General features: G+C 42.8%; 2 protein-coding genes across 4 annotated transcripts in view; both read left to right on the top strand.

Annotated features, from left to right (window-relative positions):
* DHX34 (DExH-box helicase 34) overlaps window positions 1-25,073 on the top strand; it is a 387,340-nt gene that overhangs the window by 298,528 nt on the left and 63,739 nt on the right. For 2 of the 3 annotated variants that reach the window (XM_069207612.1, XM_069207614.1), the window contains one exon: window positions 21,804-22,808. The exons of the other annotated variant lie outside the window; for it this stretch is intronic. The gene's annotated coding sequence lies outside the window, so the exon portion shown is untranslated. Of the gene's footprint in view, window positions 1-21,803; window positions 22,809-25,073 lie in introns of those variants that run through there. 3 annotated transcript variants of the gene reach the window in all.
* On the top strand, window positions 21,903-22,301 carry LOC138259709 (syncollin-like). The gene has a single exon (XM_069207599.1). The coding sequence runs from the start codon at window positions 21,903-21,905 to the stop codon at window positions 22,299-22,301; it is 399 nt and encodes a 132-aa protein (XP_069063700.1).

Here is a 25,073-nt window from a genome sequence, read left to right as displayed (position 1 = left end):
AGGACGGCCCAGCAGGAGGGGGGGTCTGGTTGATGGACACTGAGCTGAAAACAACAACTGCTATACAGCCTCAGTGTGTTGATGAGAAAAAAAGGAGCAAGCATCTGACTCCCCTGGCAGCTCACAGTGATGTTGGGTGCAGTGTAGAGATTTAGCTCTGCAACGCCATCTTTCCAGAAGCTGGCGCAAAAAAAGTCTATCAGGCCGAGCTATGAGTCCCTGTGTTAATAGCGATGCAACTCGGAGTGCGCCACCACTAACATCCATGGCACTGCGGCTACAACAAGATGCATGCAGGCCGACCAGAAAATTCGGAATTTCAAGGGGTCAATTCAGTGCGGCTCTAGCGAATATGGTGCAAGCCCAATGTTTTGTGTCCCCAACCACTGGTGTTGATGTAAATTATGTAAGCGATGTAGCATGGCGCCACATGTATGGTGACTTTGAGGTCGGCCTTGGTGGCAAATCCCCACTGCTGCTTGCGCGATCTTGCACAGCACCACCATCTGCCCCAGTGTCACAAGTGCAACATGGTGTAGACTGGGTAGCGGATCTTCATTTAGAGGCGTGCGCCACTTGGTTCAAAGGAGCAGTTAGCATCAGTAAAGCCAGCACACAGCCCACACACTGAATCAGACCCAAGGTGGCCTCTGCAGTTGTTGGGTATCTGTGTGGAAAGGAGTGCTCACGGGAGCTCACAGGAGATCCGCCATCGCCATCACTCACGTGTGCCAAGTCATGCCCCGAAGGTTCTCACCTCTTTAGTGCAATGGTAACTTTGTCCCTGCAGAGGTTTGGATTAGGATGTCTTTCTTGCCATTCCATTAGACAATCCTTCCTGTGTGTCAACTGTGGGCACATGGGGATTTCTGATGTTTGCTTAGGCCAGGCCCTACTGGAGACAATATTTTGTGGGTCAGGTGTTGTCCAATTAAGCTGTTTCCCTACTACCATTGCATTTCCACCTTCATTTTTTCTTTTACAAGTCAGGATACACTAGTTGGGAGGTGAGGTGCATATTTGTTGTCTTTTTTGCTGTCTCCATTTGGTCCATTGTTTGATCTGTTGGCTTGTTTCTACTATTTATTGTTAGCAGTGTTTGTTCATTCTGGGAGGATGCTACTGATTTCACTGTCTTCAGTTTGCTTTTGGCTTTGGTTTGGGCCCTGTGGCATCTTCTCTGTTGCTTTGGTGGTGGAGTTTCTCTGCTCTTCTGGTTCCTTTTTTGTTGTAATCAGATATCTGTTTGCCTGGGGTACACCTTATTCCGGTCCTCTCCCAGAGTCGGAGGAGTGCCGACAGCTGTTTCGTTTCACTGTCCTCTCTGATCCTGTGAACTACTTTAGCATTTCTATTTGCTTGTGCACTTCTGTTGCGTCCGTTGGATCTGATGGTGAGGGGTACTCTGGATGGTGCAGTCTCCTTGTTGTTAGACTCACTGATGTCTTGTATCTCACCACCACCTATTGTGATGGGGCACTGGATTTAAGTTGGATAACCGCAGGATGAGTCCTTGTTGTACAAACTCTTTGCCAGCACATCTCGGGTGGCTGTGTGCCCATAGTTATTGGTTCCTTTCCTACAGAGGATCTAGATTTATGCATATCTGTGTACTTAGTAAAAACGTTTGCACTGTTATTCTACCGGTGTTGTGATTTCCTCCCTTTTTTGTCTTGGTGAGTTTTTTTCCAAATTCTCTGCCTCCTTCAAGGTATTCTATCTTAGTGGCTCTTGTTCTGCTGTGGCAGTTGGATGGCAGTCTGCTGTGGTTACCTTCCTGTTCTTTGTATAGTGGAGGTTTTTGTACAAGGACCTGTAGGTCCATGTTGGGATGTCAGGGGGGCGGGCATAGTGCTTTTAGTTTTTCAGGCATTGTGGCTGTTGCCCCTGGCGGTCTAGTAATTGTGTTACCACTAGTCTGTGTTCTGCTGTCTTGGTGACCAACAGACTCCTCAGTGGTGTGATTCCCCTTCACAGGTGTTTCCTACATAGCAGGGTGTGTCCTTATCCCCATGAACAATGTTGGTGGTTTGGTTCTCTTGTCTGCCTACTCTTCCTGCTTCATATGGTGGCTGTTATGGTGCAGGAATGGAGTGCTGCTTTCTACATTTTTTCCCTTTTCTGGATGGCTATTGGTGGTTGACCCTAAAGCTACTTGGTCCCAGCAACCCATTTGTAGTGCAGAGGACTGCAGGTCTTGTGTTCTTGTTGGATCCTGATATTCGTTCTCCTGGGCATTTACATGTTCTTGTCTATGTCTCCTTTACAAGTGGGGGTGGTAGTATTTTGATTGTTGACCCCATTTTTGTATATGCTCCTCATGCTGGGGATGCCTTGAATAGTGTGGATTCCTTGGCTAGCCTTTGGCACAGGTTCTTCTTGTCCATCAGTTCTTAGCCCACACCTCTTGTGATTTGCTTGATGCCAGGCTGAAGAAGTGTCGCCCGGCCTTCAGTGGTGGGATTTTTGGTATTGCCTTAGTGATCCCTTGATTGTTGTTATTTTCTTTTGCTATATTGTTGATATCTAATAGAGACATTTGGCTGCAGATTCTTACTTTAGAATATTCCCCAGTTGTCAAACTGGATCTGGAAAATCTTGAGCAGTACCTCTGCTAGGTGGCACTGAGTGGCTCTGCTTCATCCGTGCTGGAAGTAACATGCGTGGTGCCCATATAGGCACCACCGTCAATTCCTTTCTTTACGCACCATCAGTGTGGGTCCGGAAGAGCTACCTCAATTGTTTTTTACCGCATGGTTTTGAAATGTTGTTGATCATTTTGAACCCTTTTGCTCCATTGCTGTAGTGATCTCCCCCAGGAATCCCGTGGGTTTAATTGCTGTGAAGGCTATCACAGACTCCCAGCTGGTTTGCTTGTGGTACATGGAGCCAAAGCATGACACTAGGGCCTGCCCTAACTGCTGTACATTGAACTCCAAAGCGTTCTGGAAACGGGCGAGGAAGCTCCTGGTTGCTTGACACTGGATGACACCGCACCCCTCCAGGACCCAGTCATGCAGAAGGTCCTGGGTCTACTCATGCAGTTGTTCCCGCTATTGGCACCAAGGTCAAAATCCTCGTCGGGTACGTCTTACAAGAAAAAGAAAACCAGGAAGTCAAAGTGCTTTTTGGCTTTGCCACTATGGTGCAAGTCAACGAACAAGGCACTAGAACGACGTCAAGTTTAGGTCCCACTCCCATACTTGCACCGCAGAGGCTAAGCCTGGGTTTACTCGGCACTTCACTGAATTCTTTGTAGCCTAAATGACCCCTGTCCAACTCAATGGTTTGATCCGATCAGGCCCGTCTCCTAATTTTAGGGCAGCTGGACCCCCTCTGGATCACCTCCAGACCCACGGGTTCAGAAGGTCCCCTGAAAAGGGTACCGCCGGTGGATTCGCCCTCAGCGCCAGTCTGGCCCATCAGGCCCCCTGAATCCAGACCGCTCCGATCACAAATCTATGACCTTTGTCATGGTTTGGTCCAGTGAGGACCTGAGGTCCTGAGGAAGGGAAAATTTTAGATGCTCATACTTGCTGCAGGTACTTTCTGCTCGATGCTGGAGACTGGTGTTAGCACTGGACCTGCAGGTCACCTATTTTCACATTCTCATCCTGCAGCCCCATTGGCTTTACTTGCAGGTTCACGGGGAGCCAGGAGCATTTCCAGTTTGCTGTACTCCCCTTTGGTCTCATCATTGCCCCTTGGGTGTTCACAAAGATGATGGCAATAGTTGCAGGACATCTGTGGAGGTCAGGGGTCCTAGTCTTCCCCTATCTGTACGACTGGCTGCTGAAGGCTGACTTACCCCATGCTGTTCTTACCCACCTCCAGACTACGAGGAATCTCCTCCATTCACTGGGTTTCAATATCAGTATACCGAAGTCACATGTGATTCCTTCTCAGATGCTCTCTTTTATTGGAGCCATTCTGGACACTGTACAATTCTGCATCTACCCTCCGAGCAGAGAGTCTAGATTATTTGGGCTGTGATCTTGGTGTTTCATTCTCAGTCTTGTACTTTTTTAGACTGACACTGAGTGCTGGGTCTGACGGCCTTTTGCATCCTGCTGGTGAAGTACACTCAATGGCATATACAGGCTCTGCAATGGGATCTGAAGTCATCAGAGGAATCTCTCCGACCTGGTACAGATTACGAGGGAGACTGTAAAAGATCTACTGTGGTGGTTACAGGACTACCATTGAATAAACACCAGACCCCTTTCCCTTCCCACCCAGAGCTGACAGTGGTGACTGATGCATCACTTCTGGGCTAGGACTGCCATCTGGGAGAGGTAGACGTCAGGGAGAGTCAACACCACATCAGCCTTCTGGAGTTCAGGGTAATGTACCTGGCATTGAAAGCTTTTCTGCCCTCCATCAAAGGGAAACTGGTCCAGGTGTTCACGGACAACACTACAGCCATGGGGCACTGCAACAGGCAGAGCTGAGTGGAGTCTTGGAACCTATGCCAAGAGGCTATGCGCCTCTGGACATGGCTGTAATGTTAGGACACTTTCCTGGTTCTGCAGCACCTGGTGGGATCTCTATATGCCAGGGCCAACAAACTCAGCCTTTGATGCCTTGTGAACAACTGATGACAGCTGCATCTGGAGGTGACTCAGGGTCTCTCAAGACAGGGGAGAACTTTGGCTAGATCTATTCCCCACTGCAGAGAATATGCAAGGTCAGCACTTCTGCATATTGGAGTTTTTAAAGTGGCTCTGGATTGGAGACTTTGTGTAAAATGAATGTTTCCATTGTTTCCTGTGGAGTAAGACGCTTTTTACTTTGAAAATGTATATCTCGACTTGTGTATGTTGGATTTTTGTTGTTTTGGTCTTATTTGATTTAAATAATTATTTCCTATTTTTCTAAACTGGTGTCCATTTTGTAGTGTTTTCACTGTATTACTGTGTGTGTTGGTACGAATACTTTACACATTGCCTTTGAGATAAGCCTGACTGCTTGAGCCAAGCTACCAAGGGTGTGAGCAGGGGTTGTCTTAGGAGTGTAACTCCCTTTTCCCGACTAGAGTGAGGCTCCTGCTTTTGACAGAGTGCAAACTGACTGCCAACCAGAGATCCCATTTCTAACAGGCGTCCATTAAAAAAGGCCGCCTATACCTGCCATTGGGACACATTTGTGACTTGGTGCAATGACAAACATATTGGTCAACTATCTGCACCCTTGTTTGAAATATTGTTGTTTTGTTTTTGGCTGCGCCCGACAAGGCCTTGCTGTGGGCACGGTTAAGTGGTATCCTTCAGCCATATCAGCTTTTTTATGGTTGCCGGCTCAACCCTCCTTGTTCAAGGCCTTGTTGTGACACATTTTCTGAAAGATCTTAAACACATGTTCCCTCCCAAACTTTTTGTTGTACTCCAGTGGGACCTTAATTTGGTTTCGACCTAACTGATATGTTCCCAGTCCATTCCTAGTTGTTCTCCCCAACTCCTGACACTATGGTAAATACAAAAAGACTGAAAACGGAGACAGTTAAGCTTTAACAGTGCTCATGGTAAGTCTTGCTGGACCAAAGACAGAACAAACAGCAACACATCCAACAGTTTGGCCTGCACTGTGTCCTTGTTAGTGTACCACACCAACCCACAACCTTTTCCCATCATCCGGCATTAACAGGTTTTGTAGAAGGACACCAGACCCCCAGGATTACATCCTCAATTTAGGAAGGTGGATCATATGCAATTTGCAGCAGCTGCTCAGTCTCCACTCATTCACCCAAAGTTGTGACAAATACCCTATCCGTGTTAAAGCGCTTTTGTGCACAAATGTTGTCTCACAAATTGCGGCGTCTAAGTGAAACAAAACAAACGCACATTTTCACATGCGCAGAAGTGTTACTGTATTACAGGATATGCAGCTATTGTTTCATGGTGCGCAACTCTCCTCTTAAACTCCGTGGACTGGCTCACAGTTTAACATAGGAAAAAGAAAATAACAAGGGAAGACCTTTTTTTCCATAACCGGGTGCAACAAAAAAAAAAAAAAAAAAGAGGCACAAATAATTCTTTCAAAAATGGAGATTACCAAAGTTGTTTAACCTGAAGCCACTGAAACCTCCTCCTTAGCTCCCCACCCTGAACGCTACTCTAGCAACGTCATGCTGCCTTTCACACATAGCCAATGTACGCCACGATTAAAACGTGATCGAAAATTACGATTTCAGTTTCCTTTGCATCGACATGCGCCGAAGAACATCTGACCATGTAGTTCAATGTAAATTTGTAATCTGCACATGTACGGACACATTGCACACACATCCAACCACCTGTTGCTAGAACGAGCAGTAAAGACAAACTGTATTTTTTGTGAATGAATATAGAGACCTGAAGAGTGAAGGCAAGCACAGGCACTTAGACATGTGGCCAGTCTCCTTAAAGGTACTCGTTTTGGCCGGTGCTGAAGCTTGATTCCTGTGTGCATTCCATACAGGCCGCTGGCCGCAGGCCAACTTACCAGGTCTAGTTAATGTTTGTCTCTCCTATAAGTGGCGTAGCACTCTGGCACCACCAGTTAGCAACTTGCCACAAACATTTTCCAGAGTCCCCTTCGATGTAGGAAGTGCTTAAACTGGACTTCATTTGTTTTTTCTCTTTTACTCGCAGAGTGAGTCGCATGTATTTCAACAGCTGGCTCACTAGTATTACTTATACTTACACTGTTAAACAAACATTGGCAGAGCCAATAGGTCTGACGTTGTCCGGTAATTCGTGTTTTGTTTTGTCATGGCTTTTGCAAAATTTTATTTTGCAAAAGCCATGACAAAAGCTAAGAAAAAACATTGACCAAAGCAAAAGTGTTTGCGCCTCGAAAAGCACACATTACCATAGTACTCCCTGGCATGGAAGGTAACTACTTTCTGTGTGAATGTGCTTCTAGTGAGAGAGCAGCATGCTGCTACTCATAGTGAAGTCAGCCAGTGGCTGAAGTGGGATGAAACATTGCCCCTTGATGCATGGCTGAGTGAGGAGCAGAAAAATGTGAATGTCACAACGACAGACAAATGGGTGAAGTGCAGCTGAAATCCCTATAACTATGTCATACACATAGTTTTAGTAAAATGAAAAGGTCTTGGCTAACACAAACCAAAGAAAGGTCTATTTCTGTGCCATTGCCTTCCAGTTCTTGTTTTTGATAAAGAAAAAAGTGAGAAAGAAGGAAAGGAAGAAGTAGGAAAGAAAGAAAGCAAGAAGGGAAGGAAGGAAAGAAAGAATGAAGGGCAGAAGGACAGAAAGCAAGAATGAAAAAGAAGGCGTTCAAGAAAAGAAAGACAGAAAAAATTGACAAAGAAACAAGGAAGGGAAAGAAAGAAGGTCAGATTAAAGGAGGGAAGCAGTGGGGCAAGAAAGAAGGAATGAAAGAAGGAAAGAAAGCAGACAGAAAGAATGCAAGAATAAATGAAAGAATTAATGAAAGAAAAAGAAAGCATTAAAGAAGGAAAGACGTAATAAAAGAATGAAAGAAACATGGAAACAGAAATTAGGAATGAAAGGAAAAATGAAAGCAGGAAAGAAGAATGAGAGAATGAAAGGCAAAAGGAAAGGAAGATTGGAAGAATAGAGAGAAAAAGAAATAAAAATAAAACCAAAAAAAAGCAAAAAAGAAGGAATGAAAGGAAAGAAGTAATGAAAGAAAAAAGCAGGAAAGAGGGATTGAAGGAATGAAAGAAAAAGGAATTAATGAAAGAAAGAAGGAAAGAGGAATGAAAGCAAGCAGGAAAGAATAAAAGAAACACAGGAAGGAGGAAAGAAAGAACAAAATAAAGAAAGAATTAAAAAAGTGTTACAAGTGCTGCAAATTAAGCAAGGTAAAAAGCTAGTTTTCTTCCTTTTTTTTTTTTTTTAAATTAAAATTTCTCGTCTAACGCCAGTCCTGAAAAGGCTTCCTTGCAGCATTAGGAAACTACAGCATAGTTTGTCCCTAATATATGTAGTTGTCCACAGCACTGGCGTTAGTGCTGGTGGCGCTCTGTGCAACTTTTTTTTTTTTAGCGTTATTCATAGTTGTGCCTGTTCTTTGCAGCAGGCACATTAACCCTCTCCACTATACTATGATGATTCAAAACTGCCACTAGAAAAAGCTTTGATCTCTCTCCAGCAGCCTCTTTATTCACCAGTTATCTTGACAATGTTATTGTTGCCTCAAAACTGCTGGACACACAAGGATTTCTGCAGCACATGTTTTTAAATCGACAAGTTCTTTTTAAAAAGAGCCCCCCTGACGTCAGTGTCAGGTGCGCCTACATCGATGACATTGCCCTAAAGCTGGCAGTGGTTGTCCAGATTAACACTCGCTCTGATATTGCTGGTTACTGTGGGGAATTACTTAGAACTTTTCCAAAGTCAACATTCTTCTAAAAATAAATCAGCATTGTACTTTAAAAAGCTACATTGTCCGGCTCCAAGTTATATTATTCTGTCAGCACTTGAGTGAGCCAGGGATGTCACCCCACAACTTTTATGTAGCGTTTCTGTTGTGTGATAGGCTCAGCAGTACGCCTATGCTTGTAGTTACAGATTGCATTGTGATCAGCCTGTTTAGTTATCCTTTTCTCAATTTTCCAATGAACTGGGTAATATACAATTTACTAGCCAAAGGCAACTAATAACCCTAGTCAGAGATGTTTTAAATCATGGGCAAGGTAGACAATTGTCAGTACCCCCAACCTTATCCAGGGCCCCATGGGAAAGTCTGTCTTCTTGTCTCAGCCTCTCTCCTCTCTGGCTGCATCTACCTCAGAGTCTCGCTTGCTTTGCCCAGTGACATAATAAGGCTTTTTGCAGACTCTAGAACGTCATATTTCAACTATTTATCAGTGAACCCAATTATTGAAAGTTTGTTTTGGTATTATGCATGCTTAATTTTGCAGAAAATAGACATTAAAATTATGAATGGGGGTCCCAAAATATATCTTGCCTTGGGCCCCAAAAATTCTTAAGACAACACTGACCCTAGTTAGCTTCACATGATTTATGGCTTGGAGCCACAGTGTGCATTAGGAGGTAATGTGGAAGGGGTGTTAATATTGTGGCCGAAAAATCGACTGGCTAACATGTTGCTCTACAATATCGGCTACCACTTGTACTGGCAAGGTAGGAAGATTTGGAATGAGGATTAGTAAAGCTACACTCCTACGTTCACTTCCTTTGATAACTATAGTGGTAATCAATATTATGGATGCAATATTTTTGTAGATTCATATTTCAACCACAATATATTGACATTAAGTCCTTCAGCCAAACATAAGGGACATTAAGTAGCTGATGACTGTTTTCTGTGGTCAGGGAGTCTTTTGGCATGTGAGTGTGCCAACTCTGTCATGTGTTTTTGACTGATGTGAGTGTGCCAACTCTGTCACATGTTTTTGACTCTTACAAAAGTCCACTATCTAATGTGAGTTCGGCAGCTGAAAGCATGTGCCTGTACTTACTAACTACATTCTGTGCTACTTGATTTTATGTCCGTCCCAAAACAGTCTAATGAAAGTGTTAATGTTGTGACATCACTTTCGAGCTCCCTGGTCTTGTTTACTTTGTGTTAATTTGCTGTTGATCTTACACTTCTGTTTGATGTCTGAAATGCGTAGCCATAGCTTTAAGTGACCCTCTGGGTCTCAGACCCGGCAGTAATTAAAAACGGATATTGAAACAGGACCATCTAAGTAACCTTACTGGCAAAAACAGAGATTGATTTGTGAACAAGGAACGTAAAAACGTGAAGGTAATCCAGATCAACTGTATGATTCCTGTTTAAAGTTAACATCTTCTACATAATCTTAGGGTCCCTAAAGGTGTTAACTGTTTACAGGATGTTTTTATAGTTTTTTTTTTTGTGTGTGTTATGTATCTGGGTGGAATAACATAAAGGTCAGAGAGGCAACCAAATATCGGTTGGGTAGCACACTACGGAGATCACAGAGATGCAATTTATGTGTTTAAGCCAAGCTCTAAATCACATAGGCTACGCCTCTTTAAGAGAGCGCGCTCTCTCTCTCTCTCTCTCTCTCTCTTCCCCCCTCTCTCTCTCTCTCTTCCCCCCTCTCTCTCTCTCTCTCTCTCTCTCTCTCCCCCCCTCTCTCTCTCTCTTCCCCCCCCTCTCTCTCTCTCTATTCCCCCCCTCTCTCTCTCTCTCTTCCCCCCCTCTCTCTCTCTCTTCCCCCCCTCTCTCTCTTCCCCCCCTCTCTCTCTCTCTTCCCCCCCTCTCTCTCTGGATGTAGCCACACTTTAAATCAGGCCTCCAACTAAAAACACAAACACCTGACAGAGTAAACATTCCCATGCCTTATGGGGAGTGACGATCGTCAAGGAAACTTTGCAAGCCCATACAAGAATAAAAGGTGCACATTTTTTATTTTGTTATTTATTTTATGTAAGGGTTTCAGACCACCCTAAGAAGTGGTCCTGCAGAGCTAAAGTGGACACTAGACGGTGACATGAGGAGACAGTGTGCAGATTAGAGGTAAAGTCTAGTCTTCATTGCTGCCTAATATTCATGCTAGAGTGAGACTTCAGCCTTCAATATGATGAGACATGAAGCCCTGCTGGAAACGGACAATCCGGCTTTAGTCTTTCTATCCCCAATAAATGCATGCTTTCTGTAACGATAATAGCATTGGAAACCAAGTAGTACATGGGTGCAGGATTACACATATTGGTCGCTGAAGCATTTTTCTGTTTGAGTGTAAGCGTATGACCTCTTGTATACTTTTAGTATGCTACTTATTTAGTTCAAGCGTAAGTGTACGGCCTCTTGTACACTTTTAGCATACTACCTACTGTGGGCTTAAAGCGATTTCATTTGCTTGTATCAGTGTCATTTAAAAATCCTTCCTTGCTAGTGGTCAGTCATGCCTCTTTGTCCTGCCTTTTTCTCTTTAGGAGCAGGGACTAACTACTGTATAATTACTCTTAGTCCTGTTTATCTCTTCTGTAGGGATTTTTTTTTTGGGGGGGGGGGTTTGCCTGTTTGTCTTACACTGTGGGTGTGTGTTCCAGAGCAGCCACGCTTACTCGGGAAAGTCCTCTAGCAGGTATCCATTCCCCCCAGCTCCCTCTGCAAATATAAAACCATTATTGCAGCATTGATCCCTCCCACCTCCTCCCATGTCGCTGACATAAAAAAATATATTATTAATTGTTTTCTGCTCTATCTTTGGAGCTGCTCAGCATCCTTACTTGCCACACTAAACACCCTACGTCCCCATCCCTCGTTGGTGCTTTCATAATGATGTGACGAGAAAGTTGGAAACTTTTGTTTTACAACTGTATTCCCATTGTAAGCGTCTTTCTTATTTTTCTGCACACACCCCATTGTTGCTTTTTGGTTAACATCAGCGCAGCCCCCGCTTCACGGCCGCCTAGTTTCATCTTTAATTATGGCACCGCTTCAAAAGGCTGCACGACTTTCTTTTGTTCTGCCTGGCCCGCTCTCCAGGTATTACAAGATCAACCTGCGGTGCTGATCAGGCACATTCCTTCTGAAGGCAATTACTTTGCTATACCTTTTGCTGTACTTTTTCCTTAAGATCAGCACGGCGCAATGGCAGTTGTATATAAGTTACAGTCTGCATGCTTTTTTTGGTCCCTTTCATTTATAACCTAACTGTTATGGTGACTGATACATGGCTGTTCATGTAAAATCCTGCCTGTAAATTACTGTCAATATAGACTAGAGACACTACATTCTTCCAGGCTTGGCGCTGCTGCAGAGGATGTCACGGTCAGAAAAAAACACACAATATGGAGGGCAGCAGAGTACATTCTGTGGAATGAACAAAATCAGACAATCACTCTCAACCATTCCTTTTATGTTCATTGGTGTATTTTGAGCACACTTTCTGTTTGAACGTCTGCTAGTTAAACTACATCCGGTAAGAGGTTCATCATGTGTTGTACACTTTGTGAGTGGTCAGGTGAATGTTTGCTACTTCTGCTGTTTTATTTAGTCACGGGAGATGAAGTGATGTGCTCGCAATTACAGATTGGTGAGCTGAGGCTGGGACTTGACGTCTGTTCCCCAATTACAAAGTCTGCAACCTTGGCCATAAAGGTAAACATGGTAATGCCCGCTTTTATTAACTATATTCAAACTCTCAAGCAAAATGGTTTAAGGATTGCATTTAGACTAGTTGGCTTGCCGCCTTCTAGTGTGTACTTTCGGCGAACAACCAGTTTTCGTGGGAGTATGTTCGTCTTCGGACAGTTTTTCTCCTTTCGCTTTGACATGTGTTAATTTTAGGAAGTTTTTGTTATTCGTTTTACAAAATTCTCAATACATTTTACACAAATAAAGCGCACAAACGAAATATGCTATATACTTTTCCCCATGGCTTATAACTAATACTTTTGTTCATTCTTTAATTTGGATGTCCTACTGATCTCACGTTCTACATTTTTTCAAAATTTACTTCCCCTTCCAGGAATATAAAATCTAAAAGGCTGGCAGATTTTATTGGGCATGCTCAAAAGTGCACCCTTCAGGGGTATTGTGTGGTGTACGCACCTTTGAGAGAAGTTCCCCACCTGTCTGTCCCTTGCATGGCTGAACAATCCTAAAGTATATTTCAAATAACAGACTAGAGTGTATATACATTCCGGCAACAAGCACCTTGAGTTTACATTCATATTGCCCAGGTGAGCCCGCTGAGGTCTCAGAAGTTCAATATTGCGCCAATTCCGAGCTTGCTAGATCCCCAGGCCATGCCTACAGAAAATCGCTACCAGAGACACAACCTTTGTACAAAAATAGAAGGTTTGAAACTTTTATATTTACATTTTGTGTGTGTGTGTGTGTGTGTGTATATATATATATATATATATATATATATATATATATATATATATATGTTCGATGGCATGTGTAGCTGCAGATACACATGCTGTGCACATCCCGCCATCTGGTGTTGAGCTCGGAGTGTTACAAGTTGTTTTTCTTCGAAGAAGTCTTTTTTCGAGTCACGAGACCGAGGGACTCCTCCCATTTCGACTCCATTGTGCATGGGCGTCGACTCCATCTTAGATTGTTTTTTTTCCGCCATCGGGTTCGGACGTGTTCCTTTTCGCTCCGTGTTTCGGGTTGGAAAGTTAGTTAGAATCTCAGAAAAATCGTCGGTATTGTTTGCGTTCGGTATCGGGTTAGTTACAACAGATCGACACCGAATTAAGAAGAGCTCCGGTGGCCCTTCTGGGTTTTTTTCCATCCCCGTCTGGGCCTGGTCGGCCCGGCCACGTGTCTCTTCAAGGCTGATGGAACGGACCGCATTCCGCTTCTGTCCAAAATGCCATAACAAGTATCCATATACAGATCAACATCTGGTCTGTAACTTGTGTTTGTCACCAGAACACAAGGAGGATACTTGTGAGGCCTGTCGAGCGTTTCGGTCCAGGAAGACACTCAGGGACCGAAGAGCAAGAAGACTGCAAATGGCGTCGGCGCCGACAGGACAAGAGCGTTTCGAGGAGGAGGAAGAAACATTCTCCACCCAGGAGTCGGACTCTGAGGAGATCGATCCCGAGGAAACGCCTAAAACCGTGAGTAAGACGTCGAAACCAAGAACTCACGAGAAAAGCGCGAAAGCCCAGGGGACGCCACCGCCAACAGGCCATGGCTTAACCCGAAAAGTAGGTGACCGTTCATCGGCACCGAAAAAGGGCGAGCTGGTGTCGAAGTCATCCGACTCCGGTCGAGATACCGGCACACAGCAATCTCGGGCCCGAGATAGTGGCTCAGAAAAGAAGCGGCACGGAAACGGGTCGGCACCGAGAGAGCACGATGCCGGAAGTAAAAAAGGTTTCGTCCGAGCCGAAAAAAGCAGCCGAAAAGGTTTTGGTACCGAAATATCCAGCCTCGGAACCGAAAACAAGTTCCTACACTGAGGAACAAGGACTGTCCACACAAATGAAGACACATAGATTTGGACAGGAATTACAGGCAATAGAGCCAGATCACACACAAAGACGGCTCTTTATTCAAAAAGATACAGGGAAGATCAGCACTCTTCCTCCAGTCAAAATGAAACGCAAGCTTGCCTTCCAAGACAAGGACAAACAGCCACACGCAAAGGTGGCTAAACAAGTAACACCGCCACCATCCCCACATCACTCTCCGCAACCATCACCGGTAGCCACTCCACCAATGATGCAATCCCCAAATCATACAGGAATGAGTCAAGATGACCCTGACGCATGGGACCTTTATGACGCACCAGTGTCAGATAATAGTCCAGAATGCTATCCAGCTAAACCATCGCCACCAGAGGATAGTACAGGCTACGCACAGGTGGTGTCAAGAGCAGCGGCATTTCATAATGTCAGCCTTCATTCAGAGCCCATTGAAGACGACTTTCTTTTTAATACACTGTCGTCCATACACAGCCAATATCAGAGTCTTCCTATGCTACCCGGAATGCTAAAACACTCCAAACAAGTGTTTGAGGAGCCTGTTAAAGGGAGAGCCATTACTCCAAGAGTAGATAAAAATTATATACCGCCACCAACAGACCCAGTGTACATTACACAACAGCTAACATCAGACTCTGTTGTAGTGGGAGCAGCGCGCAAAAGAGACAACTCTCATACTTCAGGAGATGCACCACCTCCAGATAAAGAAAGTCGAAAATTCGATGCTGCAGGCAAAAGGGTGGCGGCACAGGCAGCAAACCAGTGGCGTATTGCAAATTCGCAAGCTTTGCTAGCCAGATATGATAGGGCCCATTGGGATGAGATGCAACACCTTATTGAACATTTACCCAAGGAGTTCCAAAAAAGAGCGCAGCAAGTAGTAGAAGGAGGACAGGGTATCTCCAATAATCAGATACGGTCAGCAATGGATGCTGCAGACACAGCTGCTAGAACTGTCAACACAGCAGTAACAATAAAGAGACCTGCATGGCTGCGTACATCAGGATTTAAACCAGAGATACAGCAAGCTGTGCTGAATATGCCATTCAACGGACAGCAGTTGTTTGGGCCGGAGGTGGACACTGCGATCGAAAAACTTAAGAAAGACACTGACACGGCCAAAGCCATGGGCGCACTCTACTCCCCACAGAGCAGAGGCACATTTCGAAAGACACAATTTCGAGGGGGGTTTCAAGGGCAAACCACAGAAGCCACAACCTCACAAACAAAGCCCACTTACCAGAGCCAGTATCAGCGGGGAGGTTTTCGGGGACAATATAGAGGGGGACAATTTCAAAGGAATAGAGGAAAGTTCCAAAGTCCCAAAACTCCTCCAAACAAGCAGTGACTTCAAGGTCACAAATCCCCAACACATAACACCTGTGGGGGGGAGACTAACCAAGTTTTACAAACATTGGGAGGAAATAACAACAGACACTTGGGTCTTAGCAATTATCCAGCATGGTTATTGCATAGAATTTCTCAAATTCCCTCCAAACATCCCACCGAAAACACACAATATGTCAAAACAACATATAGATCTTCTAGGACTAGAAGTTGAGGCATTGCTACAAAAAGAAGCAATAGAGTTAGTACCAAAACAACAAATAAACACAGGAGTTTACTCCCTGTACTTTCTGATACCCAAAAAAGACAAGAGTCTGAGACCTATACTAGATCTCAGAACATTAAATACCTACATCAAATCAGATCACTTTCACATGGTTACATTACAAGACGTAATCCCACTGCTCAAACAACAAGACTACATGACAACACTAGACCTAAAGGATGCATATTTCCATATACCAATACATCCTTCACACAGAAAGTACCTAAGGTTTGTATTCCAAGGGTTACATTACCAATTCAAAGTGTTGCCATTCGGAATAACAACTGCACCAAGAGTTTTTACAAAATGCCTAGCAGTAGTAGCTGCACATATCAGAAGGCAGCAAATACATGTGTTCCCGTACCTAGACGATTGGTTAATCAAAACCAACACGCTAAGACGGTGTTCACAACACACAAAATATGTCATAGAAATCCTTCACAAACTAGGTTTCTCAATCAACTACACAAAGTCACACCTTCTGCCGTGTCAAACACAGCAATACTTAGGAGCAACAATCAACACAGCAAAAGGGATTGCCATTCCAAGTCCACAAAGAGTTCACACATTTCACAATGTGATACAGACCATGTATCCAAATCAAAAGATACAAGTCAAACTGGTGATGAAACTACTAGGCATGATGTCTTCATGCATAGCCATTGTCCCAAACGCAAGGTTGCACATGCGGCCCTTACAACAGTGCCTAGCATCACAATGGTCACAAGCACAGGGTCAGCTTCTAGATCTGGTGTTGATAGACTGCCAAACATACATCTCGCTTCAATGGTGGAACAGTATAAATTTAAACCAAGGGCGGCCTTTCCAAGACCCAGTGCCACAATACGTAATAACAACAGATGCTTCCATGATAGGTTGGGGAGCACACCTCAATCAACACAGCATCCAAGGACAATGGGACATACAGCAAAAACAGTTTCACATAAATCACTTAGAACTGTTAGCGGTATTTCTAGCGCTCAAAGCATTTCAACCCATAATAAGCCACAAACACATTCTTGTCAAAACAGACAACATGACAACAATGTATTACCTAAACAAACAGGGAGGCTCACACTCGACACAGTTGTGTCTCCTAACACAGAAAATATGGCATTGGGCGATTCACAACCACATTCGCCTAATAGCACAATTTATTCCAGGAATTCAGAACCAGTTAGCAGACAATCTCTCTCGGGATCACCAACAGATCCACGAATGAGAGATTCACCCCCAAATACTAATCACTTACTTCCAAATGTGGGGAACACCACAAATAGATCTATGTGCAACAAAGGAAAACTCAAAATGCCAAAACTTCGCATCCAGATACCCACAAGATCAATCTCAGGGCAATGCGTTATGGATGAGCTGGTCAGGGATATTTGCATATGCTTTTCCCCCTCTCCCACTCCTTCCATATCTAGTAAACAAATTGAGTCAAAACAAACTCAAACTCATACTAATAGCACCGACATGGCAAGACAACCTTGGTACACAACACTACTAGACCTCTCAGTAGTACCTCATGTCAAACTACCAAACAGACAAGATCTGTTAACACAACACAAACAACAGATCAGACATCCAAATCCAGCATCGCTGAATCTAGCAATTTGGCTCCTGAAATCCTAGAATTCGGACACTTAGACCTCACACAAGAATGTATGGAGGTCATAAGACAAGCTAGGAAACCTACCACTAGACACTGCTATGCAAATAAGTGGAAAATATTTGTTTATTACTGCCATAATAATCAAATTCAACCCTTACACGCATCTGCCAACGATTTAGTAGGATACTTAATACAATTGCAAAAGTCAAAGCTAGCTTTCTCTTCAATAAAGATACATCTGACCGCAATTTCAGCCTACCTGCAAATTACGCACTCAACTTCATTACTTAGGATACCAGTCATAAAAGCATTTATGGAAGGCCTAAAGAGAATTATACCACCACGAACACCACCAGTTCATTCATGGAACCTCAACATTGTCTTAACACGACTCATGGGTCCACCTTTTGAGCCCATGCACTCTTGTGAAATGCAGTACTTAACATGGAAAGTTGCATTTTTGATTGCCATCACATCTCTAAGAAGAGTGAGTGAAATTCAAGCATTTACCATACAAGAACCATTTATTCAAATACACAAGCATAAAGTAGTTCTACGGACAAATCCAAAATTTTTACCAAAAGTGATCTCACCGTTCCACTTGAATCAAACGGTAGAATTACCAGTGTTCTTCCCACAGACAGATTCTGTAGCTGAAAGAGCACTGCATTCATTAGACATCAAAAGAGCACTAATGTACTACATTGACAGAACAAAACTAATTCGAAAAACAAAACAACTATTTATTGCTTTCCAAAAACCTCATACAGGGAATCCAATTTCTAAACAAGGCATTGCTAGATGGATAGTTAAGTATATTCAAACCTGCTATCTTAAAGCAAAGAGAGAGCTGCCTATTACACCAAAGGCACACTCAACCAGAAAAAAAAGGTGCTACCATGGCCTTTCTAGGAAATATTCCAATGAACGAAATATGTAAGGCAGCAACATGGTCTACGCCTCATACATTTACCAAACACTACTGTGTAGATGTGTTAACGGCACAACAACCCACAGTAGGTCAAGCTGTACTACGAACATTATTTCAAACAACTTCAACTCCTACAGGCTGAACCACCTCTTTTGGGGAGATAACTGCTTACTAGTCTATGCACAGCATGTGTATCTGAAGCTATATCTGAAGCTACACATGCCATCGAACGGAAAATGTCACTTACCCAGTGTACATCTGTTCGTGGCATTAGTCGCTGCAGATTCACATGCGCCCACCCGCCTCCCCGGGAGCCTGTAGCCGTTTAGAAGTTGATCTTGAACATTTGTAAATTTGTAAATATATTACTTTAAACTTCATTATGTACATACGTATTCACTCCATTGCATGGGCACTATTACTAGCATACACAACTCCTACCTCACCCTCTGCGGGGAAAACAATCTAAGATGGAGTCGACGCCCATGCGCAATGGAGTCGAAATGGGAGGAGTCCCTCGGTCTCGTGACTCGAAAAAAGACTTCTTCGAAGAAAAACAACTTGTAACACTCCGAGCCCAGCACCAGATGGCGGGATGTGCACAGCATGTGAATCTGCAGCGACTAATGCCACGAACAGATGTACACTGGGTAAGTGACATTTTCCATATATATATATATATATATATATATATATGTATGTGTGTGTGTTACTCTCCATTGCCAGGTGAACACATCGGCATCAAATTACGCTTAAATTTAAAGGAGACTGGCGGAGAATTGTAACAATAAAACATACTTTAAATACAGCGAAGCAACAATGGTGACAGGAGGGATCTATTACCGTAAAGTACTCTGCTTACTTTACCAAAAATGCCCTTCGCTTGTAAGTAATACATTCATCCACTTATCCATTCATTTATTCAGAGGTGCAGCTCAGCTCACTTCTCACATTTTGTAAATGTCATTTTGCACCGTGCATGCGTCAGAAGTAAAAGGTGCGCGCCTTATAATGGGCACTCCTAGCGCTCGTTTGCTATATTGGTGGTGGGGGCGATCTGTGGGTGTGTGTAAGAGGAGGCGAGCTTGGGGTAAATGTTTGCTTTTACTGTAAATTGTCACGCTGTATTACCACTGTTCTTAAAAACACAAATGAGCAGTTGCTTCACGCGTGTCCACTTTCATCTTCACAAATTAAATGACTATTGGAAATAAAATCACTCTTTAGAATGTGGCAAAGGCTGCATCACTGAAGCTTTTAGACGATATTTTGCATTCTTCTTGCTTCAGCTCTTTGAAAGTCGTAAACAGGGAAGATTATCTGCTTGGTTCCCATATGTTGTTTAAGAGTCTAGAGTTAACATTTCCGGGATTCCTCAGATTTCCTGAGACAAACGGAAGGGCGGCAGGGTGCATTATTCCAGTGTTGTAGTGACATGAAAGACAGTGGCTTTAATTTATTTGCCTTGCTGGGGTTTTAAGTAGTTCATCTGCTTCTAAGTCAACTATTGAGTAAACTGATATGGTCGCCATAAAAATCTCGAAGGGTCCACAGTTCTGTGTATGTTTTTAAGTTCTAAACAGCTCCAATTTGTAAATATGAACTACTTTATAGCAATGTAATGCACTAAACATGCCACTTTAGTTCTTAAACACCCTACCAAGCTTAAAAAATCAGAGGTCTTGAATATTTCACCGTGTGAACAAGGTAGCACACACCTGTACACTTGCACGTTTGAGGGAGTGCTTAATTTGTGCTTGTTTCTAGTGCAGAGCACAAGCACTTATTTTTTAGGGCCGGCGCTTATTTTTCTGCCTCAAGCATTTACTGCGAGCAAAAAACACATATGGGAAACACGGAGGAAGAGAAAAACGAAAAAGGGTCACAATGGGAGAAAGCAGAAGGCTGCAAGGGTGAGCTGAAGGGGCAGTGGGTGGCTGTAAATGGATGGAAGAGACCCAAGATGGCTTCAGGATTATGCTGCCTCAGTATTCCGTGTTCGCACATTTAATTGCAGCAGCCGCGTGTTTAAGAGGAGGGCTTTGGACACCAGCACCTTTTTATTTACAAATTAAGCACTGGTTTGAGGCGCTTAGTAGTGCAACGCTGTAAGAAGCCATGGTTTTCAGTTCTCGAAATGGCTTGTTCCTTGAGCAGTAAAATGGTACCAGAGAGCAAAAAGTGTTCAGTTCGGAATGCAAGCTTTCGATAAACATATGTAGCTCCTGGGTGTTTGCAAATCAGCAGATATTCTGCAACCAGACTTTTTAAGGGTACAGCTATTAACATTATGAGGCTAGTTGTTTGTTATTTAGGTGCAAAGTCACTTTTCCACCCAAATTGAAAATACAGCTTTTGTACACTGGAGCTTTTGACTTAACGATTTTCGTCAGATACATTCTGGTGCAAATTGTGCAAGTGAATATCAGACGAGCGTTGTTTTCACACATTATAATAGTGAATAACATGCTATGTGTGCATTTTCCTCTGTTCAAAGATGCATAAAATGAAAAGGGATGACATTACTAACCTATTAAATACCAAACTTTGCAAAATCGGCAATTATCGGGTGGGCAGTTTGCACCCAGGAGGTCACACAGTTGTCAGGCCTTCTTGGAATCAGGTCCTTACCATAAGATGGCTTCTGCTTCAGCGGTACTCACAAAACTACATTTTAACAACACTTAAAATTTGCTATATTTTTTAAAAAAAGAGTTAAGAATAGCAACTGAGAATAAAGTGCAATAAATGCATTTAATTAAATCAAACACCAAAACACTATATAACAAAAGGCAAGAATTCTCGAGAACAAAGCAGATTGGCTTTTGCGTGTCTGGCAACCATTGTGAAAATTCCTCTTTTTTTAGTCCCCTAGACAGTGCTGAACTGCTTCTCTGATCTCATCAGTAGGTCTTCCATTCTTAGTCCTCTAGGCAGTGATGCAGCTGTGTCTCTGTTCCCAGTGGTAATTCCTCATTCCTAGTCCTCTAGACAGTGCTGTAGCTGTTCACACATCCAGACCAAAACACATAGGTAAAATACATTGTCCTTTACAATGCCAATGGCTCTAACTCACAGATGCTAGACCTATTGTACTGCAAATGCTTGTTTTTGTTTACCTCTCCTACACAGCACTTCTACTTCAAAGAGGCATCGTTGCAAACGTATTCTTTTAATCCTACACGTTTCTGTTAACCCATGGCCTCTGGAGTTAGAAGCTGGAAGCTGACCAGGAAACGTCAAGCAGTGTGGTCTTTTGTTGTTCCTTCAGTTTAGTCAGCGCAGGCGTCTAGATAGCATGTCCTTTAATGTGTTTTATTCAGTTTAGTTAACCAGTTGTCTCGAAACCCCGTGCATGCTTTATTTGTGTCTTACGCGGAACTGCGTGGTATTTAGATATGTTTTAGTCAGATAAACGAAGTTTTTATTTCACGCCCAGAGGCGCTTTTTAAACATATAAAGAAAGCAGCCATAAAAGTGTTAACGTGAGGGTTGTTTCAGAATAATGAAGTACGTAATGCGTTGTACATTTGGACATATTAACAAGGCTCAGTGCAACCTTGAAATGTATCGATAGGGAGCTAGGGCAGTTTGTCCTTGGTCAGACTATTTCAGTTCTGTTCGTTTACCACCTCAACTGCAGGTTTATGGTTCCCAGAGTTGACATGCACATAAAAATACCTTCGACGTCCACAAGGTTAATTTTCCATGTTTTATAAACAGGTTTCGTGATTGGTGAGAAGCAAGCCTTCATACGGAATATAAGCCGTGGCCTTCGTGACAAATAGAACAGCTTTAACAGACCAATCTCTAAAGTTCAAGATGAGGCTTTGTCTGGAGCTGTTGACCATCCAGATCTTCTTCGGCCTCCTTGCCGCCCAGTGCCCTGCGCCAAATGAGCTGAAGGACGAAAGCGGGGCCAAGATCTGCGCCCGAATGTTTGAGGACAGCCACTACATCTTCGAGCAGTCATGTGGGGGCAAATACCTGGATGCAATGAATGGCGATGACGTTCCCTTCGTGCCACTCTTATGGAACGACAGGATCTCCTCCATGGTGGTCAGCAGCAGGTGTGAAATCAGGGTGTGGAGCAACTTCCCAAAGTCAGGAGAAAATAGGAAATTTTCTTCAGGAGTCTACTACCAGCTGAAAGACTATAAGAACGGGCTATTTGATACATGGAATAATGAAATCTCCTCCTACTACTGCACTTGTAACTAAGAGCAGCCATCTTACATTGAGCAGAATGACCACTGTTTTCTAGCTTGTTTTGAATGTTTGATGATCGGTCCTTTTAAATGATATCTGGTTACAGTGTTGTTACCACACAGTGTCAGTAATATTGACGAATAAAAATGAAGAAACATACTTGGTCGGTGGGCTTCAAGTTATTTTTATATGAATGTTATACTTGTTTTCGGCTATGTATTCTTGTGCCAAATCTCCTGTTTATATGTTTGCAAATGAGAGACTCATTCCTTTTTTAAAGATGCATTTCAACCTGAAAAACAGAAAATAAAGAAACATGATCGGATTGTTGTGCGGGATGTTAACAATTTTGGGTTGTCCCCTGATCACATTGTCTTGTCCTGGTTACATACAGTATGCTCCTTTGTATTGTACACGATCTTATTAAATTTTCTTTTGGGCATCGAGATACATGGTAATAATATAATAAAGAGTGTTTCATAGCATATTTAACTTAATAAAACTAAACTTATATTTTCAGTCTGGCATCTGTTTTAATAAATACACTGTTGATTTAATTAACTTAATTCTAGGACAGTGCTCTTGCCTGATTTATTTATTTCTTGTGAGCAGACAAGATACTTATGTGTGTGTATATATATATATATATATATATATATATATATATATATATATATATATAGAAGAATATACCCTCAACTCCGCATTATGATAATACAATATACTGACTAGATTTTTTACCATATTGATGCACAAAGATAAAGGCACATGAGGTCACCATCTCCTTTCTGACTTTGAAATATCTTTTTTAATGTGCAGTTGATGGTGTACTATTCCATGTAATAAGTGAGTGTTTTTAGCCTGCATGGAGCTTTCGAGTTTTCCAAGGTAAGACTTGATTAGCTCTTTTAGTGTTGTGTTTTATCCAGCATTCTTGGGGTGGTAGTTTAGCTTTTCCAGTTAAAAAGGCAGAAAAACAAGTTCCAGAATGCGAAAAGAAAAATAGAAATGGATTCAAAACTCCTGCTTGACTTGTGATTACTGCAGAGCTTTGTAGTGAGTAGAATAAACACATCACGCATAACCATCTACAGATAAACGAATGCCTGGTGGGAGTGTGTACAATTTAAGAGGTGGATTCCCCATCTGTCACAGACTACTGTCTGTAGGAAAGGCAGCAAACTTCAGAGGGAAGGTGATGTGAGCCTCAAGAAGGCAGGTTATCACTCAATCTTGGTGAGTTGCTGCCACTGATATTTGCGGCATTGCAGACATTTTAAGGCATGAGCAAAGTAAGCAATTGCCTACGACCACCCACACCCCTAGGGGACCCCTAGAAAAGTGACCATTCTATATAACATCTTTCTAGTCTTTTTGCCTATACCTATCGCCTTCTCTACCTGCCTTTTACCACTGATACTGTCTCTCCACCCAATGTCATCTTCAAGAATTGACCTTGTCAAATTTTACATATAATTTAGCATTGTTTGGCATAATTAGGGCTTGAATTAACAAGAAATAGGTAATAAAATTTACTGCGCATCTTTAAAAAAAAATAAAAATAAAAAAGGTGTTTCGATCTCACATAGAGTAGTTGAGTATTACAAGATGAGATATGATTAGCTCTTTCAGTGTTGCATTTTACTCTGCATTCCTGGACTGGTAGTTTTGCTTTTGCATTTATAAAGGCAGTAAGGCAAGTTTCTGGATGCAAAAAGAATATTGGGGGTGGCCTATTAACTCATAGCTGGTTTGGGCTAACTGCAGCGCTGTGTGGAAGTTGAACAATCCAGTTTTGAAATAGTGGCTGTTTGTTAATCATGCATCACACACCATACACCATGTATGTACATCTAAAGAAGAAACCCTGGTGGGAGTGTGTACTGTACAATTTGGCTGGTGGGTTTCCCAGCTAAGCCCGTACGTGCACAGCCTACTGCCTTTAGGAAAGGCAGCAAATTCAGAGGGTGCGGGATGTTGGCCACGAGGAGGCAAGTGGTCATTCAGTCTTGCTGTGTTGCTGCCACTGGTGTTTGCAGCAGGGCTCAGAGATATTGTAAGGCATAGGCAAAATGTGCAGTATTCCAGGGCCCGACCTTCTATTGGGCCCGCTAGGAAAGTGAACTTTCTCTGTATTTGACCTCTGTCTAGTGTATTTGTCTCTCTAATCCTTTCTCCCTCCACACCTACTTTTACCTCTGTCTCTCTACCAAGTGTCATCAGGATTTCTGGGAGCCGAGGAATACCTATTTCAACTGTTTTTGTGTGAACCTTTTAAAGTTTAACATATAATTGAATATTGTTTGGCATCATGAGGGATTGAATTAGCAGAATATAGGTAATGAAAATGCAAATGTTTCCCTTACTGGCGCCCCTAAAGAATGTCTTGCCTAGGGTCCCCAAAATTCTTAAGGTTACACAAGGACTCCCTTCTTTCATAGGTTAGGTCGTAGAGGAATGTAGAGGAAAGCTGTAAAATTTGCCACAGATATGAAGCAGATAACATGATTTCACTACTCTCTTGAAATACATTATTATACACATGAAGTGACCCAGTTTTTGTATTACTGGCACATGCTAATGCCAAAACATTCCTAAAAGGAAAAAATAGCCATGGCTGTTTATTGGGTGATTGCACACTCCCACAGATTATACTGGGTCTTATTTGACAGTTGTTTGAAGTAATCCTGAACCCTGAGCCAGATGTGCAAATATTTCTTTTTACAGAATATTGCAAAATCGCAAAATTTGACCAGTATTTTTGCAAATAGTAAAGATTTGTGA

Source organism: Pleurodeles waltl, chromosome 9 (assembly GCF_031143425.1).
Source record: "Pleurodeles waltl isolate 20211129_DDA chromosome 9, aPleWal1.hap1.20221129, whole genome shotgun sequence".
Lineage (NCBI taxonomy): Eukaryota > Metazoa > Chordata > Amphibia > Caudata > Salamandridae > Pleurodeles > Pleurodeles waltl.
Note: the sequence above shows the minus strand (reverse complement) of the source record. Positions and strands in the feature narration are given on the sequence as shown.

Coding starts and splice junctions, on each gene's coding strand:
- LOC138259709 (XM_069207599.1), top strand. CDS start 21,903: ATGAGGCTTTGTCTGGAGCTGTTGACCATCCAGATCTTCTTCGGCCTC.